At 39.1% G+C, this 23767-nt stretch overlaps 1 protein-coding gene across 2 annotated transcripts in view; it reads left to right on the top strand.

The window, feature by feature from the left end:
* The window catches only part of LOC102499676 (O-acetyl-ADP-ribose deacetylase MACROD2-like), a 223519-nt gene that overhangs the window by 16199 nt on the left and 183553 nt on the right, over nt 1-23767 (top strand). For both annotated transcript variants that reach the window (XM_014585984.1, XM_006143653.1), the window contains exons 2-3: nt 6673-6717; nt 15465-15548. In XM_014585984.1, coding sequence (XP_014441470.1) covers nt 6673-6717; nt 15465-15548 — 129 coding nt within the window. The remainder of the gene's footprint in view (nt 1-6672; nt 6718-15464; nt 15549-23767) is intronic.

Here is a 23767-nt window from a genome sequence, read left to right as displayed (position 1 = left end):
TTGGGGCTAGAGAGGACTAATTGATAAATGTGAGAGAGAGAGAAAAAAAGAGAGAGTAATGAATTGACTGATATTTTGACAGAGTCTCACAATGTTAGGATCCTCCTGCCCTAACCTCTCAGAGAGTTGGTGTGACAGACACGTCACTGTGCCCAGTTTGTTTTGTTTTAGGTTGGGCTAGGAACCAAACTAATGGCTCCCACATGACTTCAGTCTCTAAGTAGCAGCATCTTAGCAGTGCGCACAACTGGGGCTGAGCCCGGAGACGGTACCTTTATAGTTCATGAGAGTAACTTTCTCCTTTATAACATGCTTTTGTTTTTTTTTTGCAACCCACAGACCTTTTTGATGTTAGTCTCACTCCATGCACATGTCTCCTAATCAATCTAACAATCTTGGCCATGGGCCATTATCCTGCCATCCATCGACATAGTAGCTGTGTGATTTTCAGACATAGAAAAAAAGCATATCATACCTTACAAAGGACATAACTGTTTCTCAGCCTCAGCAACCGTGTGACTCGGGCATCCCTCATCACATTAGTGTTAGTGAAACTTCAGGAGATAGCTCAGCTGGGATATTCAAACAGATGGACATAGACTGTTTCCTACCAACATATTAATATCACTACTTTGTATCAGCGATTCTTAAACTTCAGCATATATGAACATCATCTGGAGGGCTTGAAAAAAATAATGACTACTGGCCTCCTCCCCTAGAGCATTTGGTTCATTAGATTTTTTTTTTTTTTTTGGAGAGATTTTCGCTATCGAGCGCATGCACTCACCAGCCAGAGAGAGAGAGACATAGAGACAGAAAGCGAGAAATCACCCCCCAGGGGGGATGGTCACGCCACAGTCCCTTCTTCATTCTCCTCTCGGGATCTTGGGCACGCACGCACATGCGCCCGGCGTGAGTTTTAAGCCACCGGGTCCAGGACGCGAACCGCGGTCGACTACATGGGAGTCCAGCGACATAGCCATTACACTAACTGATGGTTCCGGATTCATTAGATTTTTGAATGGGACCTGAGAGTTTGCATTCCTAACAATTTTCAGGTAGTGATAATGCAGTTGACAGGGAGCTCACACTTGGAGAACTTCTGCTTTAACATAAATTCCTGTGGAACTTCCTTTGTTTTTGTTCTTTCTGCTTCCCCCAAAGACATATTAATTATGGGGGTCTGTAGATAATGGCGTAAGATACTTCTCGAGTGATTCCAAAATCCACAGCATATCTAATTTTTCAAAGTGTAGAGTGTTTGCTAGTGGGAAACAAACATTTCTCAGAAGACAGGTATAATGATTAAGATAAAATCATTCCTATTCACTCTGTCTCCCAAAGAAGATGATATAGGTATTATAGACCTCAAAGTAGGTAGGACACATTCTCATGAAGGGGCTTCTGAAGTATAAGAAACTAGCCGTCATCAAAAACTGGATATTCATGAAAAACAAGTTGATTTTCACATGTATTTTTGATCAAAATAAGAACTTTAATTCATATTTGTATATTTTGTGCAGACTGAACAGGGTAATCTGACAGAGAAGGATGCAGTGAATAAAAACAGCTTCCATTATGAAATTAACATCAAAGAGGCCTCTTAAGATAAAATGGAGCTTTATCTTCTGTATGATCTATGCCTGGGAAGGGACAGGGGTTTTCTGAAACTGATGTCTCTGAACACAGAACAATACCATCTGATGGATTGCTCTGTATTTTGAAATGGTATTTGTCTCACTTTGGCTAGACACCTTTTATTTCATTTTTGTCCTCTAACAAAGAAGTACGATGCTTGAAGAACTGTTCAAAAGGGCACAGCTCTGTGTTCACGTGCCATCAGTCTCCTCACTGCATCCAAATGTTGAATGGCATGCCTCCCTATTTCCATAGGCTATCATCCTTTTCTTTCATATTTTCTTTTTGGTTCCTAGTTTCATTAGAATAAATTCATGCTAGAAATTTGCAGCAGAGATATGACTGAAGTGAGCATATTATATAGAATTGTTAGACTAACATGGATTAACTATATCCTTATTACCTAATGGCACATTGGGAACCAGCAGTTAGCGTAATGGCTATGTCGCTGGACTCCCACGTAGTCAACTGCGGTTCGCGTCCCAGACCCGGTGGCTTAAAACCCACGCCGGGTGCGTGTGCATGTGTGCCCAAGATCCCAAGAGGAGAATGGAGGAGAAGGGATTGCGGCATGACCATCCCCTCTGGGGGGTGATTTCTTGCTTTCTGTCTCTATGTCTTTCTCTGTCTGGCGTGCACATGTGCCCTATAGTGAAAACCTCTCCAAAAAAGAAAAAAACCTAATGGCACATTCGATGTTTTGCAGACCAGAAGTACTCTGTGCTTGATTTTAATACAAATATTACCAAACAATCAAGGCACGTTTTTCACAATTTCTTAGGAAATGTTTCCTACATCCCTGGGCATCTACTGCAGCCTTTCTTTTCCCCAACTCCTTTAGGATTTGTTCGAAGCTTCCTGTCTTCTGGAAAGCCTTCATAGTCCTCTCCAACCGGCTGCCTCTTGTTCATTTCTGACTAGAACCTCTGCTTACCTTTCTACTCTGGCTGCTCTTTTACTTTTCTATAATGTGTCACCTACTTCATGAGCTTCTTGAGAGAAAGGATCATTAGCCTGTATTTCCATGGCTGAGTATAGTTCTTGCATGTGGTAAAGCTCAATAAATGGCTGTTCATATAACAAGAGTAGTAATGATAATGACATCATAATCACTTTCATTGAATGCTCACTCTGCGTAAACATTGTACATGTACTACTAACCCTCGGAGGGTGGTAATTTATTATCCCTATTTTGCAAATGAAGAAATGGGGGTATAGTTTTTTTTATATCCCAAACTGCATGCTTTTATGTGCTTTGTTCTGGAAGTAAACCCAAGAAGTCTGAGGTGAGATCCTGGGCCGATTCTTAACCATTGTATGAATAAATCAGTAAATGAGTGGAATGAATGAAGGAAAATAAGTCCAATCCTTTAGCCTATGGGAGTCATTCTGCATGATGTTACCAAGGCAATCTATGAAGTCCAAGTCTCTGTCCCAATGTTGTTTTCTGAGTAGCCGTCCAAGTAGGTCAGCTAGAAGTACCGATCCTTCCTCTGATGCCTTTTTTTTTTTTTTTGGAGAGATTTTTCACTATAGGGTGCATGCGCTCGCCAGACAGAGACATAGAGACAGAAAGTGAGAAATCACCCCCCAGGAGGGATGGTCATGCCGCAATCCCTTCTCCTCCATTCTCCTCTTGGGATCTTGGGCACGCACGCACATGCGCCTGGCGTGAGTTTTAAGCTATCGGGTCTGGGACGCGAACCGCAGTCGACTACGTGGGAGTCCAGTGACATAGCCATCACGCTAACTGCTGGTTCCCCCTCTGACGCCTTTGTAATGGCAATGACTGCACTCTGCCAAAGGGTTTGCATGTCTTAATTTCCTTACTACTGAAAAGGTTCTAGACAACTCCTTCAGTGTCTGATTCTTCTTGCTGTTTTCTATGCCCCAAACACAAAGACCTATCAACAAGTGCTTGCTAGACAGACAAATGGACACATGGGTGATAGCAAAGGGACTTTGACTTTTCTTTTACTTTCCCACTCTCAAATTCTGGAAATTATTTTTTAATCCCACTCTGAAATTCTGTTGCCATAGAGATTTTTGATGGTTCTGGAAAATAAAATTGTGTTTAAATATATTAAGTTCAGAAAAGATCTATGAAGAGTTTCCTTTGCAATGTTTTGATAATCATATGTTAGAAAATTTTATTTTCTTAGGAAATAGGTATTCTCCTTTTCAAAATGCATTCATAGAAAGAATGAAGGAAATCAATTAATAGAAATTCATCAAGGTTTCTTAACATATTTGGATGGTAGACAAGTTTAAAGAAGTTTACTTAAAAATTAACTATAGCCGTCAAGATTTACTTTTCAGGACCAGCAGAAGGTGTAATGGTTATGTTGCTGGACTCCCCTATAGTCAACCATGGTTCAAGTCAGGGACCCAGCAACTTTAAATTCATGCCAGGTGCATGTGCATGCGTTCCCAAAATCCCAAGAGGATAATGAAGGAGAAGGGACTGTGGCATGTTCAGCCCCCCTGGAGGGTGATTTTTCACTTTCTGTCTCTCTGCTAAGCTCATGTGCCTTATAGCAAAAATAAATAAATAAATAAATAAATAAATAAATAAATAAATAAATAATAGATAAAAACAAGCCAAAAAAGAGATTATTTTTCTAAAACTTCAAATTTAAGGTATTTTCCATTTCCATTGACTCATATATCTCTAATATTCATCAATGATTAACACTTAGAAGAGTTTCATATTGAATAAATCTGGCTATGAGATGATTAAGTTATAAAGCATATGTCTAGGAGGAAGTTGCAAGTCTTTACTGAATTTTCACTATTTATAAAGCAACATACAGATACAATGTGTCTTAACACATAATTTCTGGACAAGAAATAATAAAAATGTGATTCAATGGAAATTTCTTTGAATCCAGTATATAAAATGAATGGTATAAGGTTCCAGGGCATATAAAAGAACAGGAGATGTGGTCTCTATCCTCGTAGAATTTATGGTCTAGAGATGGCAGATAGAAGGCAGGTATTTAACAAGTAACTAAACTGAGGGATTTTATGTAAAAATAGCTAATATTTTGCACTTAACAATGTTTTCCAAATGTCCGCAAACCTTCTATGGCATTATCTCATTTAATCCATAAAACGACTCTATGTAGTAGGCATTATTATCATTTCCTGCTTTACTGTTGTTAAGCCTGAAACTTGAGGAGATTAGTTAACTCCTCCAAGATCGTACTTGTGGTAAATGAGTGGGTAGCGGACAAGTAGACAGGCCTATGCTCAAATGTCTTTAAATTCATACTCGAAGGCAGTAAAAATAAGATGCACCAAAGAAAACTCCAGTCATTCAAACTTGGGTCAAGCAGATGCTATCGTGCCTTAAGCTTGGCCTTGAAGGTGAATAGACATGGAGAAGGGCATTGCCAGAAGCACCAAGGCAGGTAGAGGAAACTGAAGGGGACCTTGAGAGAACAGAGAGTCAAGTGTGGCCTCTGTGTAGGTGCTCACAGGAAAGTAATAGACGAGGTAAAACTGAGAAGAATGGTTGGGACCAGAATTGATTAACTGTGACTATTACCAGGAAAAATCTAGGCCTTTCTCATTAGGCAGGGGGCAGTCACTGAATCCACGTGAATCAGATCAGAAGTGTATTTTAAGGTTAATTTGAGAGGCACATCTAAAAGAAATGGGAGTCAGAAAAAGGATAAAAGAGGGGAGCAGGTGGGAGACTACCAAAATAACTAAGGCACGTGATGCTGACTCTGAATTTGGATTGCGGTGTGACTAGACAGGGCAAGTGTGGAAACAGGACAGGATTTGGCCCTGACTAATATTTTAGTCCATTTGAGCTTCTGTAACAAAATACCACAGACTTGGAGGCTTATAAACAAGAGACATTTATTTCTCAAGAAGCTAGCAAATTCGGTGTCTGACAAGGGCTCTGTTTCTTTTAAATAGCTGTCTTCTCTCTGTCTCACACAGTAGAAGGAAGCAAAGAGTCTCTTGAAACTCTTTTGTAATAGCACTAATTCCATCCATAAGGGCTCCACCCTGCTTATCTAAGCACCCACAAATGTCTCATTCCCTACTATCATTACCCTGAGGTTAGGATTTACCCTAATGCTGGCTATGAAAGCATTCAAGGAGGAGGATGGCAGTGTGTCAAAACTTCAAAACGTCAAGGGTGTCAGTGCAGAGAAATCACACATCCTGGCTGAATTGAGAAGATTGTTCTGGGAAATAGGAGTTATACAGGAATAGTGCAATGGTAGGGGCCCTTGAAAACACATGGTTAAAAGTTTTGATTAAGATGCTGAGCTCTGGACCAACAGATGGCATAATGGTTACGTCACTGGGCTCCCATGTAGTTGACCGTGGTTTAAGTCCCGGACCCAGCAACTTAAAACTCACACCAGGTGTGTGTGAGTGCATGCCCAAGATCTCAAGAGAAGAATGGAAGAGAAGAGATAGTGGCATGGCCATACCCCCTGGGGGAGGGTGATTTCTCTATTTCTGTCTCTTCCATCTCTATCTCACTGACGAGCCCTTTGGGGAAAAATATGAAAGAAAAGTTTGGATTCATATGTCTAGCAAAGTAGAACTTTTCATGGGGCAATGCAGGGATTTGATTTGTGTTACCCTAAATCATCCTGTATACATTTCTCAGTTATTTCAAGTAAGAATGCATACCTTTAGCAAACATAGAAAATATGGTATTTAGTCCATAATTTTTTAGATTTGAGATACTGAAATTATCAAAATGACTATACATAACTTTCATAACTTGTATAAATAAAACAAAGCATTTCACAAATAGTTTGTTATAAATAACAATAGTGGATTTTTTTAAAGGAAATGTAAGCCCTAGGTGTTAAATTATTCCCCAATATGTACCTTTTTTTTTTTAATTCAATGGGTTAATACAAAGCAACAGAAATACATACTTTAACAGTTCCTTTCCCATTAAGATTTTTAAGTTCTTTTTTTTTCATTAGTCAATTGGAGAATTCTAATGTTTACAGCTTTTATATAAGCCTTTATCTTTTCTTATTTTTTAAATAGATGATAGTAACGAAGAAGAAGATGTTGACATGAAAGAAGATGCAGGTACTAAATTCATGATTTTATTATATGGGAGCAAGCTGAGAGCATTTTATTGTTTATGTACACTTCATACAGTTTTCAAAAAAAGAAAAAATAAGGGTAATAACATAGAAATGTATGCTTCATGTCATAACATAAGAAAATATTTGTGCTAACTCTTAAGACTAATAGTACTGTATGTGAATGTTAAATTTGACTTTGTGCTTCCTGACAGCTAAAGTAAAAACAAAACATGATGCTAAGTTCATAGAATTGTGTAACAAATCACTCCTCACACTGTAACTTCAAGCAACCACTTATTTTCTGTGGGTGAGTAAGTCACTCACAGCAAAGCAGAGACAACTTGATCATCCTATCCCACAAGGTCTGGGGCTCAGCAAGAAGTCTCAACAACAAGGGACTGGGCTCAAGATCGCTCACATATCTAGCCCTTGATTGAGACCAGTCATCAGTGGAAACCTCAGCTGTGGCAGTTTTCTGAAACCCTGGCATATGTCGTCTTTATGTAGTTTGGGCTTCTTCACAGCAGAGCAGCCAGGTTCCAAAGTGAACTTTTCTTGAAAAAGTTTGTGGGCCAGGAAGAAACTCTATCCTTTTTAAGGACCAGGATCACCATTTCCATCAAACTCTATTCTTTAGAATAGCCCAAGCTCACTTAGGTTCAAGGAAAATGAAAATAGACTCAATCTGTTGATGGGGAATAATTCAGCAGAGCATGTCTGACCTAAAATATTGCCATCGACTCCTTTGGTAAATATACTTTCCACATATTACATGTTACTCTCAAGATTAGAAATTATTGGGTTGCCAGAAAAGTCATGACATATTTCTTCTATATAAAATTTTTTCTATATGTCATGACTTTTCTGACAACCTAATAAAATGGATGCCAATTTAAAAAAGGCTAGTGTTTATGAGAGAATGTAGTGGTAAGAACATGGTTTCTGGACTAAGACAGTACTTAATATGTTCTTGACAAAGAATCCATGTTCTTGACAAAGAATCCATGAATAATAGACCTGAATTCAATTCTAACTCTGACACCTATTGACCTTGGCTAAGCATTCTTTTTCTTTAAGCCTTAGTTTATACTTCTGGGGGGCAATAATTCTTACCATATAGTTTGATTTGAGGGATTAAATGATATAACATACTTAAAATGTTCCTCACATTGCTTAGAACATAGCTGGAACATAATAATCATTCAGTTAGTTACTAATTTTCTCTAACTCATTCAAAAAATACCAAAGATATCAAAAGGATGTAGAACTTAATTCTATGGTTAATAACTTTGTCTTCTCCATTTTGAAAGCTACACTGCTCTACTATGAAAAGAGGTCAAGTTTTATAATTAAAATAGATATCTCGGGGCCAGCAGGTGGTTTGGTGGTTGGGATGCTGGATTCCCACATGGTTAACCATGATTTGAGTCACAGATCCAGCAGCTTGAAAATCACTCTGGATGCATGTGCATCCATGTCCAAAATCCAGAGAGGAGATAGGATGGTGGCATGGTCATCCTACCTGGGAGATGATTTCTCACTTTTTCTCTCTCTCTCTCTCTTCCCAGTGAGTACATGTGCCCTATGGCAAAAACCTAAAAACAAACAAAAATATGTCTCAGAGGTTATCTTGTGTCACCTCCCATCTAATACATCCAATACCAGAACCCCCTACAAACAGCTAACTATCTCAATCCCTTATCGGGGAACTCTTTCCATTCTTACATAACTCATCTCCTTAGGTATAGTTTGCTAAAAATGGTCCTTCTCCTTATGAAATCTCTCTCCCTCCCCTGACCACTTCCTGTCTCCATGAAAAGAAATAACACCAGTTTCTTTTGCTTTATGAACTTTCTGTAAATAATGATCATAGCTCTTGTCTCCTCTTCTCTGCTCTGAGCACATTTGGTTTATAAGGTTTTTCTAGTCTCTCCAAAAGCAATGGGTTCAGAGGGCGTGAGAAGTAGAGGAATGATCTAAGTCAGGAGCAGAAATGAAGAAGGTAGAGGGACTGTAGCAATAGCTGTGTCCATACCCTTGACATTCACTGTTTTACAATGCCAACAGTTTTGTTTGTTTGTTTGTTTGTTTTTGTTTTTTTTGGTAGGTTTTTGGTATAGGGCATGTGTGCTCACCAGAAAGACAGAGACAGAAAGCAAGAAATCACCCCCAGGGGAGATGGCCACCCCACAATCCCTTCTCCTCCATTCTCCTCTCAAGATCTTGGGCACACACACACATGTGCCCAGTGTAAGTTTAAGCCACCAAGTCCTGAACTCGAACTGCAGTTGACTACATGGGAGTCCAGCGACATAGCCATTATACCAACTGCTGGTCCCCTACAACAGTTTTATAGGGAAAGTTTGTCATCACTGTTGGATAAGTGTTCTTTTCTGGTTATGAAAGCAAACTCAAAGTATCAGGGAGTTAATTTTTCTGCACCACTCCCCAGCCAATGATAGAGGAGTTTTGGTTGATCAATTCTACTGTAGGACACATCTGAGGGGTGTTTTGTTCCAGTGATGTACAGTAGGAATCTAATGTGAGCCTCATGTGTCATTTTAGATTTTTTAATAGCCACATTGAAAAAGAAACAAGGTAAACTAATTTTAATAATATTTTGCCTAATTCAAATTATTGTCATTTCAACATAAAAATTATATGAGTTGATTATTTTTACATTTTTCCTTACACTGTCTTTTAAAATGGTGCATATTTTACATTCATAATTCAGACTAGTCACATGTCAAATATACTTTTGCAATATGTGGGTAGTGGCTACCGTATTGGACAGCACAATTCTGTAAAATCACTCAGAAAGCCTCAGTAGAATTAAGCTCTTTTTGCCCACAATAGAACTTGCTCATTAACACATCCCATAATGGCTACCTTGCTTTTCCTGTCTCACTTTCCTACTTCCCTTCTGGTCCTTCCTGGGATAATCTCTCAATTTATCTAGTTACACTCAAACCCTTGTCTCAGTATCTGCTTCTGAGAAAACCTGGCATAAGGATTCTACTTGCCCAAAGTAAAATTTCAATTCCTTTACCCATGCAGAATGTCTTAATGTTTAAAAGCTGTATGTTAAAAAAGGCTTCAAATGGTCACCCTGTCTTAGATTGACTTCCATGAGTTTAATGTTGAATGTTTGCTGTTCTGATTGATCCTGCTCACCTGAAGTGTCCTTCGGATATTCTTCAGCTGGAGGGCATATTGCTCTTTCAGCCAGACAGTGTAAGGACTTTCTTTATCTTGCCATGGATCATTTGCTTAAGTGCATAAGTATACATTTTTAGGCAAAGGGAGTTGACTTCTTAATGAGATGTAGCTAGCTAACCAAACCACTCAGTGATTTTCTTAAAAAATTATTATTAATGGTAATGCAGAGTCCACAAAGTTGGAGTCAGCATGTGAGGTTTGGGAGCATGAATTGGATTATCGTTTCTGATTTTAGTCCCACCATGTTTCCTGGGAGTTTTGTCTCCAGCAGCTGTACAGCTGCTCAAGTCATACTCAATAGCCCCTGGATGCTAAGTCACTCAGGCAGAAGGGGCTTGGGGAGCTACTCTTCTTAACAGTTGAGTGCTGAAATCAGAAGGGATTTTTGTACTGGATGGTTCTATGGCATACCAGCTGGCCTTGCCAAATGTTATGTGTAGGCTGGCTGCCTTCCGATATCACAGTCAAGCATGTTGGTCTCCACCATCAGTCACTGAACCAGCCTCTCGGGATCATTAGCTGTTGCCTTCTCTCTAGACTGCATCACCTCTTCTTCTCATGCAAATAGAAAAGCTGGAGGGATTTTTCTAAGAATGCAGTGGATACTAGTGAAAGACTGCTTGAGTGAATCCACCTGCCAAAAAATACTAGCAAATAATAATGAAGAGCAAATTGTATATCCAAACCCAGTAGGCTGCTAGTAAATTGACTCTTTGGGTTGAGGGAGCCTTAGTATAAAGACTTGGCAGATTTCTGGGGTGCAAACACAGTATAGTCCTTGAAAGCTACTAAGCAGAGGGTCAATGAATGTGGGACGTGGGGAGAGATGGTGCAATTAGCTGGTGAGAGCTGCCTCAAGTCAGCCCCAGCATACTTCTGCAGAGCCATACTAAGTGGGTGTATGCTTTATGTCAATTTTCGACATGCATAAACTCATTTAACACACACAACATTTCTATGAAGCAGGGACTGTCATTGTTTAGCAGATTAATGCCTTCCTTAAGTAGCAGAACCAGAACCTGAGTACAGATCTGCTTGAACCCAAAGTTCACATTCTTAGCTTTTTTACTCCTATCTTCAGATTCTTGTAGTAAGTAGAGGCAGTTACGTCTCAGGTGGTATCAGTCAAGATTACCTTCCAGGTGAGGCTCTGCCCACTTGCGAGGTGCCTGAGATTCCTTGTAAGTCCCTTAATCATCTCTTTTATTCTGATATGGTAAATGTTCTCCCATGTCCTTTCATTTCTATGACCATGCCCTGCTGAAGCTGACCCCAGTCTGAGCCAGCAGGGACAAAAAATCAGCAACCACCTGTGGCAACTCAGCCACATTAGAACTAGGTGCAGAGCTGCATTCCTCAGAGGTCAAAGCCATGCTCATTACAGCACTCCAAGTTTCTATCTCCAGAAATAGAGGCAACCTAGAAAACATGATGTACTGTTAAGGAGAAACAGGAACAAGTGGGTGAGTTATTCCTTTGAGCCATAAGTAGAAACCTGAGTATAGAGGCCATATGTATCAGTGACTTTCATTGGAATGCTTTGAAGCACTTTACCCATGGTGTCATAAAGTGGTAGAATACTTACATCGTAGGTAACTGTTCATGATTAATATATTAAGATGGAAAACTCATGCTTTTTTTCTATGTAAAAAAAATGTGTCGTGACTTTTTCCAACAATCTAATATCCATGTGCACTGACTAACCAAAAAGTACCAAACTTTGGTATAGTTAAATATCTTTAAATATGAGTAAACACTTGTCATTCTAAGTCTCAGTCATGCTCTCAAGAATGCCCAAATAGAAAATCCAGAATTAAGAATATAATTCACAAAAATTCACTTTTAAGAAATGCTGGTTTGGGGCAAGTAGATGGTGTAGCAGTTATGTTGCTGGACTCCTACATGGCTAACTGCAGTTTGAGTCCCAAACCAACTCGCTTGAAACTCACTCCAGGCATGTGTACTGTGCCCAAGATCCTGGGAGGAGAATGGAGGAGAAAAGATTGTGGTAAGCCCATCTCCCCTGGAGAGTGATTTCTCACTTTCCCTCTCACTGTCTCTCTGTCTCTGTTTCTCTCTATGGTGAACACACAGGCAAAAATCTCTTAAGAAAGAAAGAAGGAGAGAGAAAGAAAGAAATGTTGGTTTGGGTTAGTAGATGGCATGGAGGTTAAGGTGGTTGGATCCTACATGTCTGACTGTGTGGTTCAAACCCTGGACCTAGTGGCTTAAAAAACACACATGTGAATGTGTGCCCAAAATACCAAAAGGAGAACGGAAGAGAGGGGATGGATTGCAGAGTGGCCATCCTCCTTGAGGTTGATTTCTCACTTTCCTCCTCCCTCTCCAGCAAGTGCATGTGCCCTATAACAAAACTTAAAAAAAGAAAAAGAAAAAGTGCTGATTTGGTGTTGAATTTCCAGCTTTGGGAACTTCTCTTGATGCCAGTTGCAGACAACATATTTCAGGAGCATGGAAGGGTGAGCGTCTTCTCCCAATGAGATTGCAAATGTTGCTTTACCCATTTTATGAATCCCTTTGAGTCCAGCATTTGTGTTCAGTGAGCCGTTCCAAGCATCTCATTTCTGTTTTTGTTGAACCCACTCCAAGGGTCAACATCCATCTCACACCTGGTGACAGAAGTTTGGGGGAGCTGCTAATGTAGTCATTGGCAGAATTTTTCACCTGGCCATGGTAATGACCTTAGATGTGACTAACTTGCAACCACAGAAAACCTAGCCTTGTGCCCCAAACCTTTTGTAGTCTATAATGCCAAAGTTTTTAATAGCACATCTATCAAATGAGAGTTTTTTTTTCCCTTTGTTATGTTCCTTTTTTAATAAATGGGAAAAGAGAAATGAGTTGCCATAGCTCTGCAGTATAATTTTAGAATCCTGGCATGAGGCCATAGCTGCTGAAAGAGTGAGAATCAGGCATGGGCTCTGTTATATCTGGCCTTAAACAAAGGCCTGGATGAAGCAAAAATAAAATTTTAAATAAAATCCTTAAGACACTACTAGGCACCAGGGATAAAAGAGGGTTTATAAAAAAACAAGTGCCCAGAGCCAGCAAGTGATGTGGCAGTTAAGGCACTGGAGTCCCAGGTGGCTGAATGCAATTTGAGACCCAGACCCAGCAGCTTGAAAATCACACTGAGCACATGTGTGCACCTGCCTAAAATCCCAAGAGGACAATAGAGGAGAAGGGACTGCAGTGTGGCCATCCATCCTGGAGTGGGGGTGGGGAAAGTGATTCCCTCCCTCTCTGTCTTTGTGTCTCTTGAGTGAGTGCATGAGCCCTATGGCAAAAAAACTAAAAAGGAAAGAAAAAAGTGTCCCTTTCTCATGGAGTTACATTCTTTGGGGGAGGGGGGAGGGATGGATTAGGAGACAGAGTAAAGAAACAAACAAGACAGAAAGATCATTTAAGATACAAATGGTGTGTTTGAGAGAGCTTTTCTTTTCGAGAGGACCTTTAGGTGGTCAAGGAAGGCCTTTCATGGGAGTTAAATCTGATCTGATATTCAAAGGTAGAGAAGGAGGCAGATAATGTGTGTATTGGAGGGATGGGGGAGACATGGAAAGTGCAAAGTCCCAGGTTAGGAGCCAGCCTAGCAATGACTAGAGAGCACAAAAGGAGCTCATAACTGTATGGCCGAAGAACAAGTGGAAGATGAGCTAGCAATAGGTTCAGCCTGAATGATGTGGAATTGAATTTGAATCTCATTCTAAGTAATGGTTATTAAACAAACAACAGCAAATAACATGGTCCGGTTTCTGTTTTAAAAGATGTCACTGGATGCTATGGAAATAGATTGTAGGGAATAAAGAAAAGCAGGGAGATTAGATGAGAAGACTAGATGAAAAGCCGTTAGAGTTTAGAAGGGTGTTGACGTAACTTAGGCAAAAGGTACTGCTGTGTGGGCTAGTAAGGTGATTACAGATGACAAGCACAGGGATAAATGCCGGATGTGTTTAGAGCAGAGGTGATGGGACTTCCGATAGGTCTTATGATTGCTTGAACTGGAAAAATAAATGAAAAGAAAGATTGAGGATGACATTTCAGTTTTGGTTTCAATTTCTGGGTAGAGAGTAATACCATTCTTTCAGATAGAAAACACTGTGGAAAAAACAGGTTGGTAGTCATCAAATGTGTTGTTCTGACTGGTGCTAAGTTTGAAATGCCTAACAGGCTCATTTATTGATGAAGGTTTCATGAAGGAAACCATTAGGGCAGAAATGAATAGTTAACTATGGGACCAGCAGAGCCATAGCCAAAAGTAATATTGTTGTACTCTCTCACATGGTTGACCCTGGTTCAAGTTCCAGACCTGGTAGCTTGAAACTCACTTCAGTCTGTGTACATGCATGCCCAAAATCCCAAAAAGGAGAATAAAGGAGAAGGTGTTATGGCATGGCCATCCCCCAGGCGGTCCTTTCTTGCTTCCTCTATCTCTCTGGTACACCCTATAACAAAAATATCTCTCAAAAATAATAATAATAATAGTTAACTACATAGTTAAATCTCAGCCTGAAAAGTCAGTGGGAAAGGGGTGGCTCTAGGACCAACAGAAAGAGAGGGCCGAGTAGAGAAAGCCAACCAAAAAGGGATATAATCAGCCCATGAAGACTCCCTGCAATCTAGCCAGTAAATACTTTGGGGTCTCCATGGCTAGTATTAGATAATAGGAAAACAGAGGACCAAGAAGTTCATTGTCATGATCCAGCACAGTGAGGGTAGGAGGTGGATGGAGGGGGAAATGGAAGGCAGCCAGCCCCAAATCCAAAACAAGATACCATGCAGAGAGTTGAAGACATAAGCATTGAGCTCTGTAAAGATACCAGGACTGGATATGGAAATTAATGCCTAACAAATTATCCTCTACCCAAATGGAATGAATTTAGGAATCTTTTCCTAAAACTGTCTTCAGAATTTAACGTGTTGGCCCCCTTAAATAGACTGGGAGGGGCACTGAGGAAAACAGAAAGCATAATCATTTAATCAAGGGCATATGGAAGTTGTTTAGACTCTGGATTACTGAAGAAGTCTGTTAAATAGAAACAAGATAATTTTAAGCCTCCTCCCCAAATGCATCAACTTTACATTTCATTATTAGTCCTCCTCTGAGAACTGAGTGAAATAAAAGTGTACAATGACAACTGTCAATTGGTCAATGTTCAAGTTGTAAATCAAACTTCTCTGCAGAGAAAAAATTGGAAGGGGAGGTCCCCTTATGGAGAATTTTTTAAATTTAAAAAAAAAATTCACTTTTGTAAGATTTAACATTTATGTGAATCATTAATGATGTCTATAAAAACATCTCAGCTAAGCCTTAAGTTTAAATCTATGTAGGCTAGAGAATCACAAGTCCTTGCCAAAATTCAGCTCAGCTCTGATGACAGATGACTCTACAGTTAACATTCCGTGTGTGTGGGTTTACTAAGAAGAAAACATCTTTAAACTTCAACATAATTTTGAACCCAACTGGTAAATATTTAAATAAGAATATATTAAATCTTGTACTTCCAGAGGGGTTAGAGCCAAAAGGCCTTTCTCCACTCCATAAGAAGAGCAAAGCAAAGAAGCCAGAATGTTCAAAAGACTCCAGTGAGGGTAAGTCCAATTCCTCCTCTCTTTAGAAAATTATGTGGTGCAAAGAAATGTGTATTTAATTTTTAAGTTATGTGTATACTGTCCTGTTCAGACATTCCTCAGGGTTCAAAAATCTCAGAGAAATTGTTTTATTCTTTTCTAATGTGTTTACTATCTCCTGCATGTGAAAATTAAAAAAAATAATCAGATTCAGGTTTAGTTTGTTAGGATAAAAAACCATAGTTTAAAAAAATCCAGTTTGGGGGACCAGCAGATGATGTAATGGTTACATTGCTGGACTTCCACAAAGTCTACCACAGTTGGAGTCCTAGACTCAGCAGCTTAAAACTCACACCGGGCCTGTATGTGTGCATGCCCAAAATCCTAAGAGGAGATAAGAGGAGAAGGGGTTGTGGCATGGTCATCCCCTTTCTGTGTTTTTCTCTCTGTCTCTCCAGCAAGCACATGCACCCTATAGCAAAAATCTCTCTTGAAAAGGAAAGAAAAATCTAATTTGGAGTTGGTCCTTTAACATAGCATTTGAGTGCTATGGATGGGCGTCAAATCCCAGATGACCTACTGTGATTTGAATCTCAGCTCCAGAGACTTGAAAAACACTCTGGGTGTGGGTTTGTGCATGCCCCAAATCCTGATGGGATGGAGACATATTGAGGAAATAGAACTGCGGTATGGCCATGCCCATCAGAGGCTGCACTCCCTTTCTTCTTTTGGCGAGCACATGTGTTCTCTAGCAGTATTAAAGAGGGAAAAATCATTTTCTCACTGTGATGTGTTTTTGATTTTTGCAAAGAGAAAAGTCATAGGTAGTGTTTATGAGTTCAGAAAGCTTGTAAAGGTGAAGGTCAAGATCTATTTACATGGATGCATGTTATGGACTCACACCGGGCCTGTATGTGTGCATGCCCAAAATCCTAAGAGGAGATAAGAGGAGAAGGGGTTGTGGCATGGTCATCCCCTTTCTGTGTTTTTCTCTCTGTCTCTCCAGCAAGCACATGCACCCTATAGCAAAAATCTCTCTTGAAAAGGAAAGAAAAATCTAATTTGGAGTTGGTCCTTTAACATAGCATTTGAGTGCTATGGATGGGCGTCAAATCCCAGATGACCTACTGTGATTTGAATCTCAGCTCCAGAGACTTGAAAAACACTCTGGGTGTGGGTTTGTGCATGCCCCAAATCCTGATGGGATGGAGACATATTGAGGAAATAGAACTGCGGTATGGCCATGCCCATCAGAGGCTGCACTCCCTTTCTTCTTTTGGCGAGCACATGTGTTCTCTAGCAGTATTAAAGAGGGAAAAATCATTTTCTCACTGTGATGTGTTTTTGATTTTTGCAAAGAGAAAAGTCATAGGTAGTGTTTATGAGTTCAGAAAGCTTGTAAAGGTGAAGGTCAAGATCTATTTACATGGATGCATGTTATGGAAAAAAATATGCATCGATTTAAAACTATTCTTGTGCCAAGATAAACTCGTCCTTTAATTCCATTTTCCTGCTATGGTTTTGAAGGACTCTCATACAAGCTGATCAGCAGTGCTGATAACAAATTATTAGGATAATTTGTTTTCATCATGAATACATTCTGAGTCTTACCAGAATCAAACCTCAGAAAGAGATGCTGAAATGTCTCCTTTCTCTGGCATTCTCTTCTATTTTCTAGAGGCCAATGCATCTTTTCATTGAATGGGCAGATCTAACTGGGCTCAGTTCTATGAAGCAATAATGGTCTCTTGACATTAGTATATAAATCATGAAACATTTCTTTTAAAATGGAGAGAAGCTAATTTTTTTTTTTCCAAACCTAAGCATGTGCATAGATTTCTCAAAAGGAGCATATTTATTGGGTCATCAGGAAAGTCATGATACATTTTTGTATAGAAAAATACGTCATGACATTCCCAATGACCTAATAGCTCTTCTACTTTCTTGCCTGAAGCCCTGCTTCTTCTGTTGTGAAATGACGGTATCAGGTGGGGAGAGAAGTAGGAAGACAGGAAATTTGTAGGGGGTAGGGCTGTGAAGAATGAAGGGAAGAGGAACTGGGGAGTGTACAGAGAAGGTAAAAAGAGAGAAGGAAAGTGGATTAGCTAGAAGGTGGCCTCCCCTGCAGTATAATCTGATAAAATCTGAAGAGATCTATAGAGGAAGAGTGCTATAGCAGACAAAAATGGCTGGGCTTTAGTGTCCCACTTCCCCATGCTCCTTTTCTCCAAGAAATTTGGGGGAAAGTGGCCTTAGTATAAATACAATGCTCCCACAGATTCTGGAAGTGTGGCTGCTGGATGCCTCTCCTAGCAGCAGGTTCTCACTTGAAAAGAGACCCCGAGCTGCCGCATATTTCTCTAATCGCTCAGCATCCCTGTGAGTTTTATAGATCCAAGTAGAAAGCAATTGCATTGCTTTCACTTTCCTATGAGTTCAGAACCAAGTGAAAAGAGAAAACTGTAAGAAAGGCTGAAATCAAAACATTTCCTTTATTAACTAATACAGTTAGACCAGGGCATTTTTGTTGCCCTGCCCCCAGATAGGATTCCTAAGACTAGATTTCACTTCTGAATATGAAATACATAACCTCTGTGCCTTCGTGAACAACCATAGGTGTCCTCAACCCTCAACTGCTTGGATAGAGACTGCCCTACTTCATTTATCAGATGAGAAGCAGACCAGGACATGACTTCTTGATAGACAGGTAGATCTGAGAGAGAGTGCAGATGAGATTGTCCTTTTCGCAGGCTCACTGTAAGTGAGGAGAGGTAGAGAAGGATACAGCATGGGCTTTCCCTCCCCTCTGCACAAGAAATGAAGGATGAACCTTAGTAAGTGTTTAAAAACAGAAATAATATGTCCTAAGTTCCTGGCACAGGTTGGCATTCTGTTAGTGATTTCTGTTATTACTGCTGTCATAATCAAGGCCAGGATAGGGGACACATTGTCCTAATATACTGACATGCTCTTGAAAGTTTAGAACCATTTAGAGCCATCTTCAGGGTCATGGAGAAGGCCAGCAGCAATAACTGACCCAAGATGTAAGCTTTGTTAGTGTCTGGTTGGGAGAGTAGCCAGGGCTCTCATTTCCTACTGTAAGAGTCCTTTCCTGGACAATCTCTTAAAGCCATGCTTGCAAAATGAGTTAGTAGCAAAACAACAATTGCTTTTTCTTTAGAGAGGCTCTACCTCCCTGAGTGTTTTCCATCAATGCATGACCTGCTGTCAGAGGTTGTTTTCCACAGCCAGAGTCTGTTACTCCTTCCTGGCACCACGTGGTGGGTGATAAACTGCAGCAGTTCTTTCACTTTTAATTAAGAAGGGAATTCTTCCAAGTTATGCCATCCAGTGTGTGAAAGCTTCTTCCCCTTCCTAAATAAGTTGCTTTGTTTGGGAACTGTCATCCTCCTTAGATGATTACCCAAAAGAACTCACTGATATGACTTCACTTCCTCTAGATCTGTGGTCTAAGAATCTGCTGAGTCATAAAGTCCAAGTTGACAATGTGATAACTGCAAATTTGTTACCAGGAACATTCTATTCTGTCTGAGGCATCATGGTGAAATGTAAATATTAGTCACTCTCCAGAAACATGGGAATTGTGCATTTGTTCCTAAGATGGATTCAATGACAAACAGTAGAAATTGCTAGAGAAGAAGTAACAAGGGGAACACAATCTGTCAGGCAGTGGTTGATGATTCTATTATGCCATGGCCCTCATTATTATTTATCAATGTTTCTATTTTGGCAAAATAACCTATGTACCTGAATTCACCCATTGGGTTGTCGCCTATTTCTCATTTCCTGTCATGATGCAAAGTTATGATCATCCTCTCATACAAGATATGCAAATAGAATATTGTAGTATTAGGTGAAGTAATACAATATTCCTTATAAAATTGTAATGTGGATCATGCCCTTTCTTTCTAGATTTTTCTCCCATTTTAGAATTATCAGTTTATTTTCTAGCTTGGTCATCTGTCTCCTAATTTTTAGTAAGAGAAGCTTCAGGCATTCTTATTTATAGATTGCACTGGTCCCCATCTTAATTCTGTCCTCCCTGGAGTTTTCTTGCCTTCCTTCTCAGCCTCACAGACACTTCTAGTTACCTTGGTTTACCTCATGACACATTTCAAGGATCATAGAAAATGAACTCACCTAGATTCACAGCATATATCATCATAATAACTGTATTTAGACCCAGAAGTCTTGAGAACATATGGTCAAACTTTCTCATCCTACAGAATGTTTTAAAATGTTTTAAAAGTACAGATGGTAAATGATTCTGTAGCTTGCTCAAGTCCATACAGTTTTTTAATGTCAAGATCTCTCTTTTTTTATTTCCGTCTTCTAGCAATGACACAGCTCCTGTAATCTTTTTCCCTCTTGGAAATTAGAGCTAATTTTTTGAACGAATAAATGTTAACATTATAGACTCAACTGAAACATTATTACTTTAGTAAATATTTCACAAAAATATTGAACATCAACATTTTAAATCAAACTATTTCTAACTGTATTTGCACTTTCTTCTTCTTCTTCTTCTTCTTCTTCTTCTTCTTCTTCTTCTTCTTCTTCTTCTTTTTAGAGAAGTTTTTGCTGTAGGGCACGTGCACTTGCCAGAAAGACAGAGAGAGACAGAGACAGAAAGTGAGAAATCATCTCCTGGGGGATGGCCATGCTTCAATCCCTTCGCCTCCATTATCCTCTCAGGATCTTGGGCACACACACGCACCTAGCATGAGTTTAAGCTACCGGGTCTGGGACTCAAACTGTAGTTGACTACATGGGAGTCCATGGATGTAGCCATTACACCAACTGCTAGTCCCTGTATTTACATTTTTTTTTAATAGTGTGGACTTTTGGATATAGTTTCATTGTTATTATTTGATTGAAACTTCATCGACTACAGAGTACTTTAATCAACACCATACCAATAATGGAATTATTAGTTATTTAAGACATAATAGCTTGGTCAGCATCTGGCATAAATAATAATGTGATCTATGAATCAGCAAGTCAGAATTATTTGAAAATTGCTTGGATAAGACCAGTTGTATTAGTTAAAACTCCTGAAAATTTAGCCCAGTTTTAACAAATGGAAAGAACATCACTATAAAAACTTTAATAAAACATGAGCTTCTCACACTTTCCCTCATCCTTTAGAAGTAAACCCTCTAGAAATTTTTTTAGTTAAAACTTCTCAGGGAACCAGCAGTTAGCATAATGGCGATGTCGCTGGACTCCCACGTAGTAGACCGTGGTTCGCATCCTGGACCTGGTGGCTTAAAACTCACGCTGGGCACGTGTGCGTGCGTGCCCAAGATCCCGAGAGGAGAATGGAGGAGAAGGGATTGTGGCATGGCCATCCCCCCTGGGGGGGTGATTTGCTCCCTTTCTGTCTCTATGTCTCTCTCTGTCTGACTGGCGAGTGCACGCGCCCTATAGTGAAAACCTCTCCAAAAAAAAAAAAAAAAAAAAACTTCTCAGACTTTGTCTCAAAATGTTATAACATTTTTTTTCTTTTAAAAGCAATTTGGGTAAAAATTTGAGGTTGATAGTTCTTTTCTTGCAATACTTTGAAAATATTTTCTCAATCATATCAATACAGTAGTTCATAAATAATCTCTCAGTATATAGTAATTATTACTTTTTTTTAGCATATATGTCTTTTCTTCCTGGTTGCTTTGACAATCTACTATTTATCCCTCATGCTCAATCATTTCACTGTAATATGTCTACATATGGATTTCCTTTCATTTATCTTTCTTGGAATTTGCTGTACTTCTTGAACTTGGGCATTGGCATCTGTCATTACTTCTGAAAGAATCTTACCTGTTGCCTCACCAACTATTATTTCTCTACTACTTTCTTTTCTTTCTCTATCCTTCATGACTTTTAACACATGTTGCATATTTTTCTGTGTTTCTTGACTCTCCGATGCCTTCTTGTTGTTTTCAAGTCTCTCATTTAATTTGTTAATTTTCTAGTCAACTCTAATTCACCTGATTTTTAAATCGTCCCTGACTTTGAAATTTCAAGCATTATCATTTTGCTTTTTTGCAAATATTATTTGGTTCCTTTTCAAATATACCTGGCTATACTTTAATTAATATATAAAATATCTTTTTTGTTTGTTTTTGTTTGTTTGTTTTGAGAGGTTTTCGCTACAGGGCGCGTGCACTCGCCAGACAGACAGAGAGAGACAGAGAGACAGAAAGCGAGAAATCACCCCCAGAGGGGATGGTCACGCCGCAATCCCTTCTCCTCCATTCTCCTCCCAGGATCTTGGGCACGCACGCACACATGCCTGGCGTGAGTTTTAAGCCACCAGGTCCAGGATGTGAACCGTGGTCGACTACGTGGGAATCCAGCAACATAGCCATTACACTAACTGCTGGTTCCCTAAAATATCTTTTTAATACTCTGTATCTGACATGTCAGGATCTCTCATCTATGAAGTTTGATTCTGCAAACTTATTTTTACAGTTATTTCCTTATATATTGTGTCTGTCTGTTTGGTTGCCATGTTCTTTAGCTTTTGTGTGTGTGTATGTATGAGAACCTTTTGAAGTTGGTTTAAGAGGTCATGTATTTATATTTGCTTTTCTGATATACCTGAAAATACTACCAGTTTAGGAATAGTTTAAAGTATGTATTTCACTTACAATTTGTTGTTTTTGTTGTTTCCTAATGACTGAATCCAGGTTAATGCATATATGAGATTCAGAAATCTGACTTTTTCTTTCCTGACAGAGGAAATGTCCCTCTATATTTATGACACAAGCAATGGCCCCATTACGCCTCACAGATGTAGCTCATCTAAACCCAAGTATTAATCGGTGGTTCTCCATCTTGACACAGTTGTGGACTCTGTATCATTAGCATGTCCAGGGAACTTGTTGGAAATATAAATTCTAGAGTCCCACCCAGATCTACTGAATCAAAAAATATGAGGTGGGGGCCAGTAAAGTCTGTTATTAAAAGACCTCCAGTGGCTCAAGTTTGACTATTGTTGTCAAATCTAGACCATCTAGGATAGGCAGATACCTCAAAGTAAATGGATTTCAGTGTTTGCTTACAACTCTTGATTGAGGCTTTTCAATATTTCTGGTTTCTGAGGATTTCCTGTACAAGAGTACCAGCCTAGTCATGTATTTATCTCATACACAAATGGATACAGATAAATAGTACATACCTACAAATATATAAACACACAAATAATACATTGTCTAGAAAGATACTTGACAAATTGACCTCAAGAATTATCTTGGAAGAGTCAAGGTCAGACTTTAGAAAGTCGAATATTCTAAATTAAATTATAAGTTTATTTTGCTGCAACAATTTTGAAATCCATGATAGTTTTTATATTATATGCATTTTCTACAAACTTGTTGAAGACCCTTTGCATGGGTGTATAGATTTCTATATGTGTGTGTGTGTGTGTGTGTACTGAATTATGTATATATAAATCATATGAATTTGTAATTATGTGAATTATATATAATGAATATTTTTATACTTATAGAAAAACATTTAAAATTAGACTTTATGTTGCTAAGTTCAGTAGCATAGATAGAACAATTATTTTCTCCATTCTTATAACTCTAAAGCCTTAAATGGCTTTGGGTAATGAATGGCATTTTTCCACATATTTTTATTGAAAGTATGAGCAATTTGACTCTTGCTGTAGAATTTCCTCTTTATAGAATATTTAATAGTATACATGGGATGCTTATTCTTCAGGAAACCAAGTCTTTGTGAAGCTAAATCAAGCAGTCCTATACCAAACTTTAAAATATTAACAATCCTTTATGTTAGATGAAATTATATGTGGAAACACTTTGGAAATGAGAAAGCAGTATACAGGTTTGAAGGATCTAATATTAGTGTTAGCGTAATTACTATTATTTTTACTAATATGAATTTTTCTGAACGCCATTTGTGGAATGTACCTCATTCTTCCTGAGAGGAAGAATGTTCTCTCTGCCCTGTTATTTCCTCTGCATATTAAAGTATCGTGTGACATGCTGTTCTGTGAGTGGCTGGACAGAAGGGACATTCTATCTTTCAGAATGCCAGGCAGCAGTTCATGCATTATATTCATAAGCATGATCTTTAATTTAATTTTTTTGACAAGTGCAGTGAAGGGTAAAATCAGGCAGTCATAATTTTGACTTCACCATCACTCAAAGGAGCTTAGTGATTGACCAGCTTTAAAAAAAAATAGCAGGAAT

This window comes from Tupaia chinensis, unplaced genomic scaffold (assembly GCF_000334495.1).
Source record: "Tupaia chinensis unplaced genomic scaffold, TupChi_1.0 Scaffold000101_1, whole genome shotgun sequence".
Classification (NCBI taxonomy): domain Eukaryota; kingdom Metazoa; phylum Chordata; class Mammalia; order Scandentia; family Tupaiidae; genus Tupaia; species Tupaia belangeri.
The sequence above is the reverse complement of the archived record's forward strand: the minus strand, read 5'-3'. Positions and strand labels throughout refer to the sequence as shown.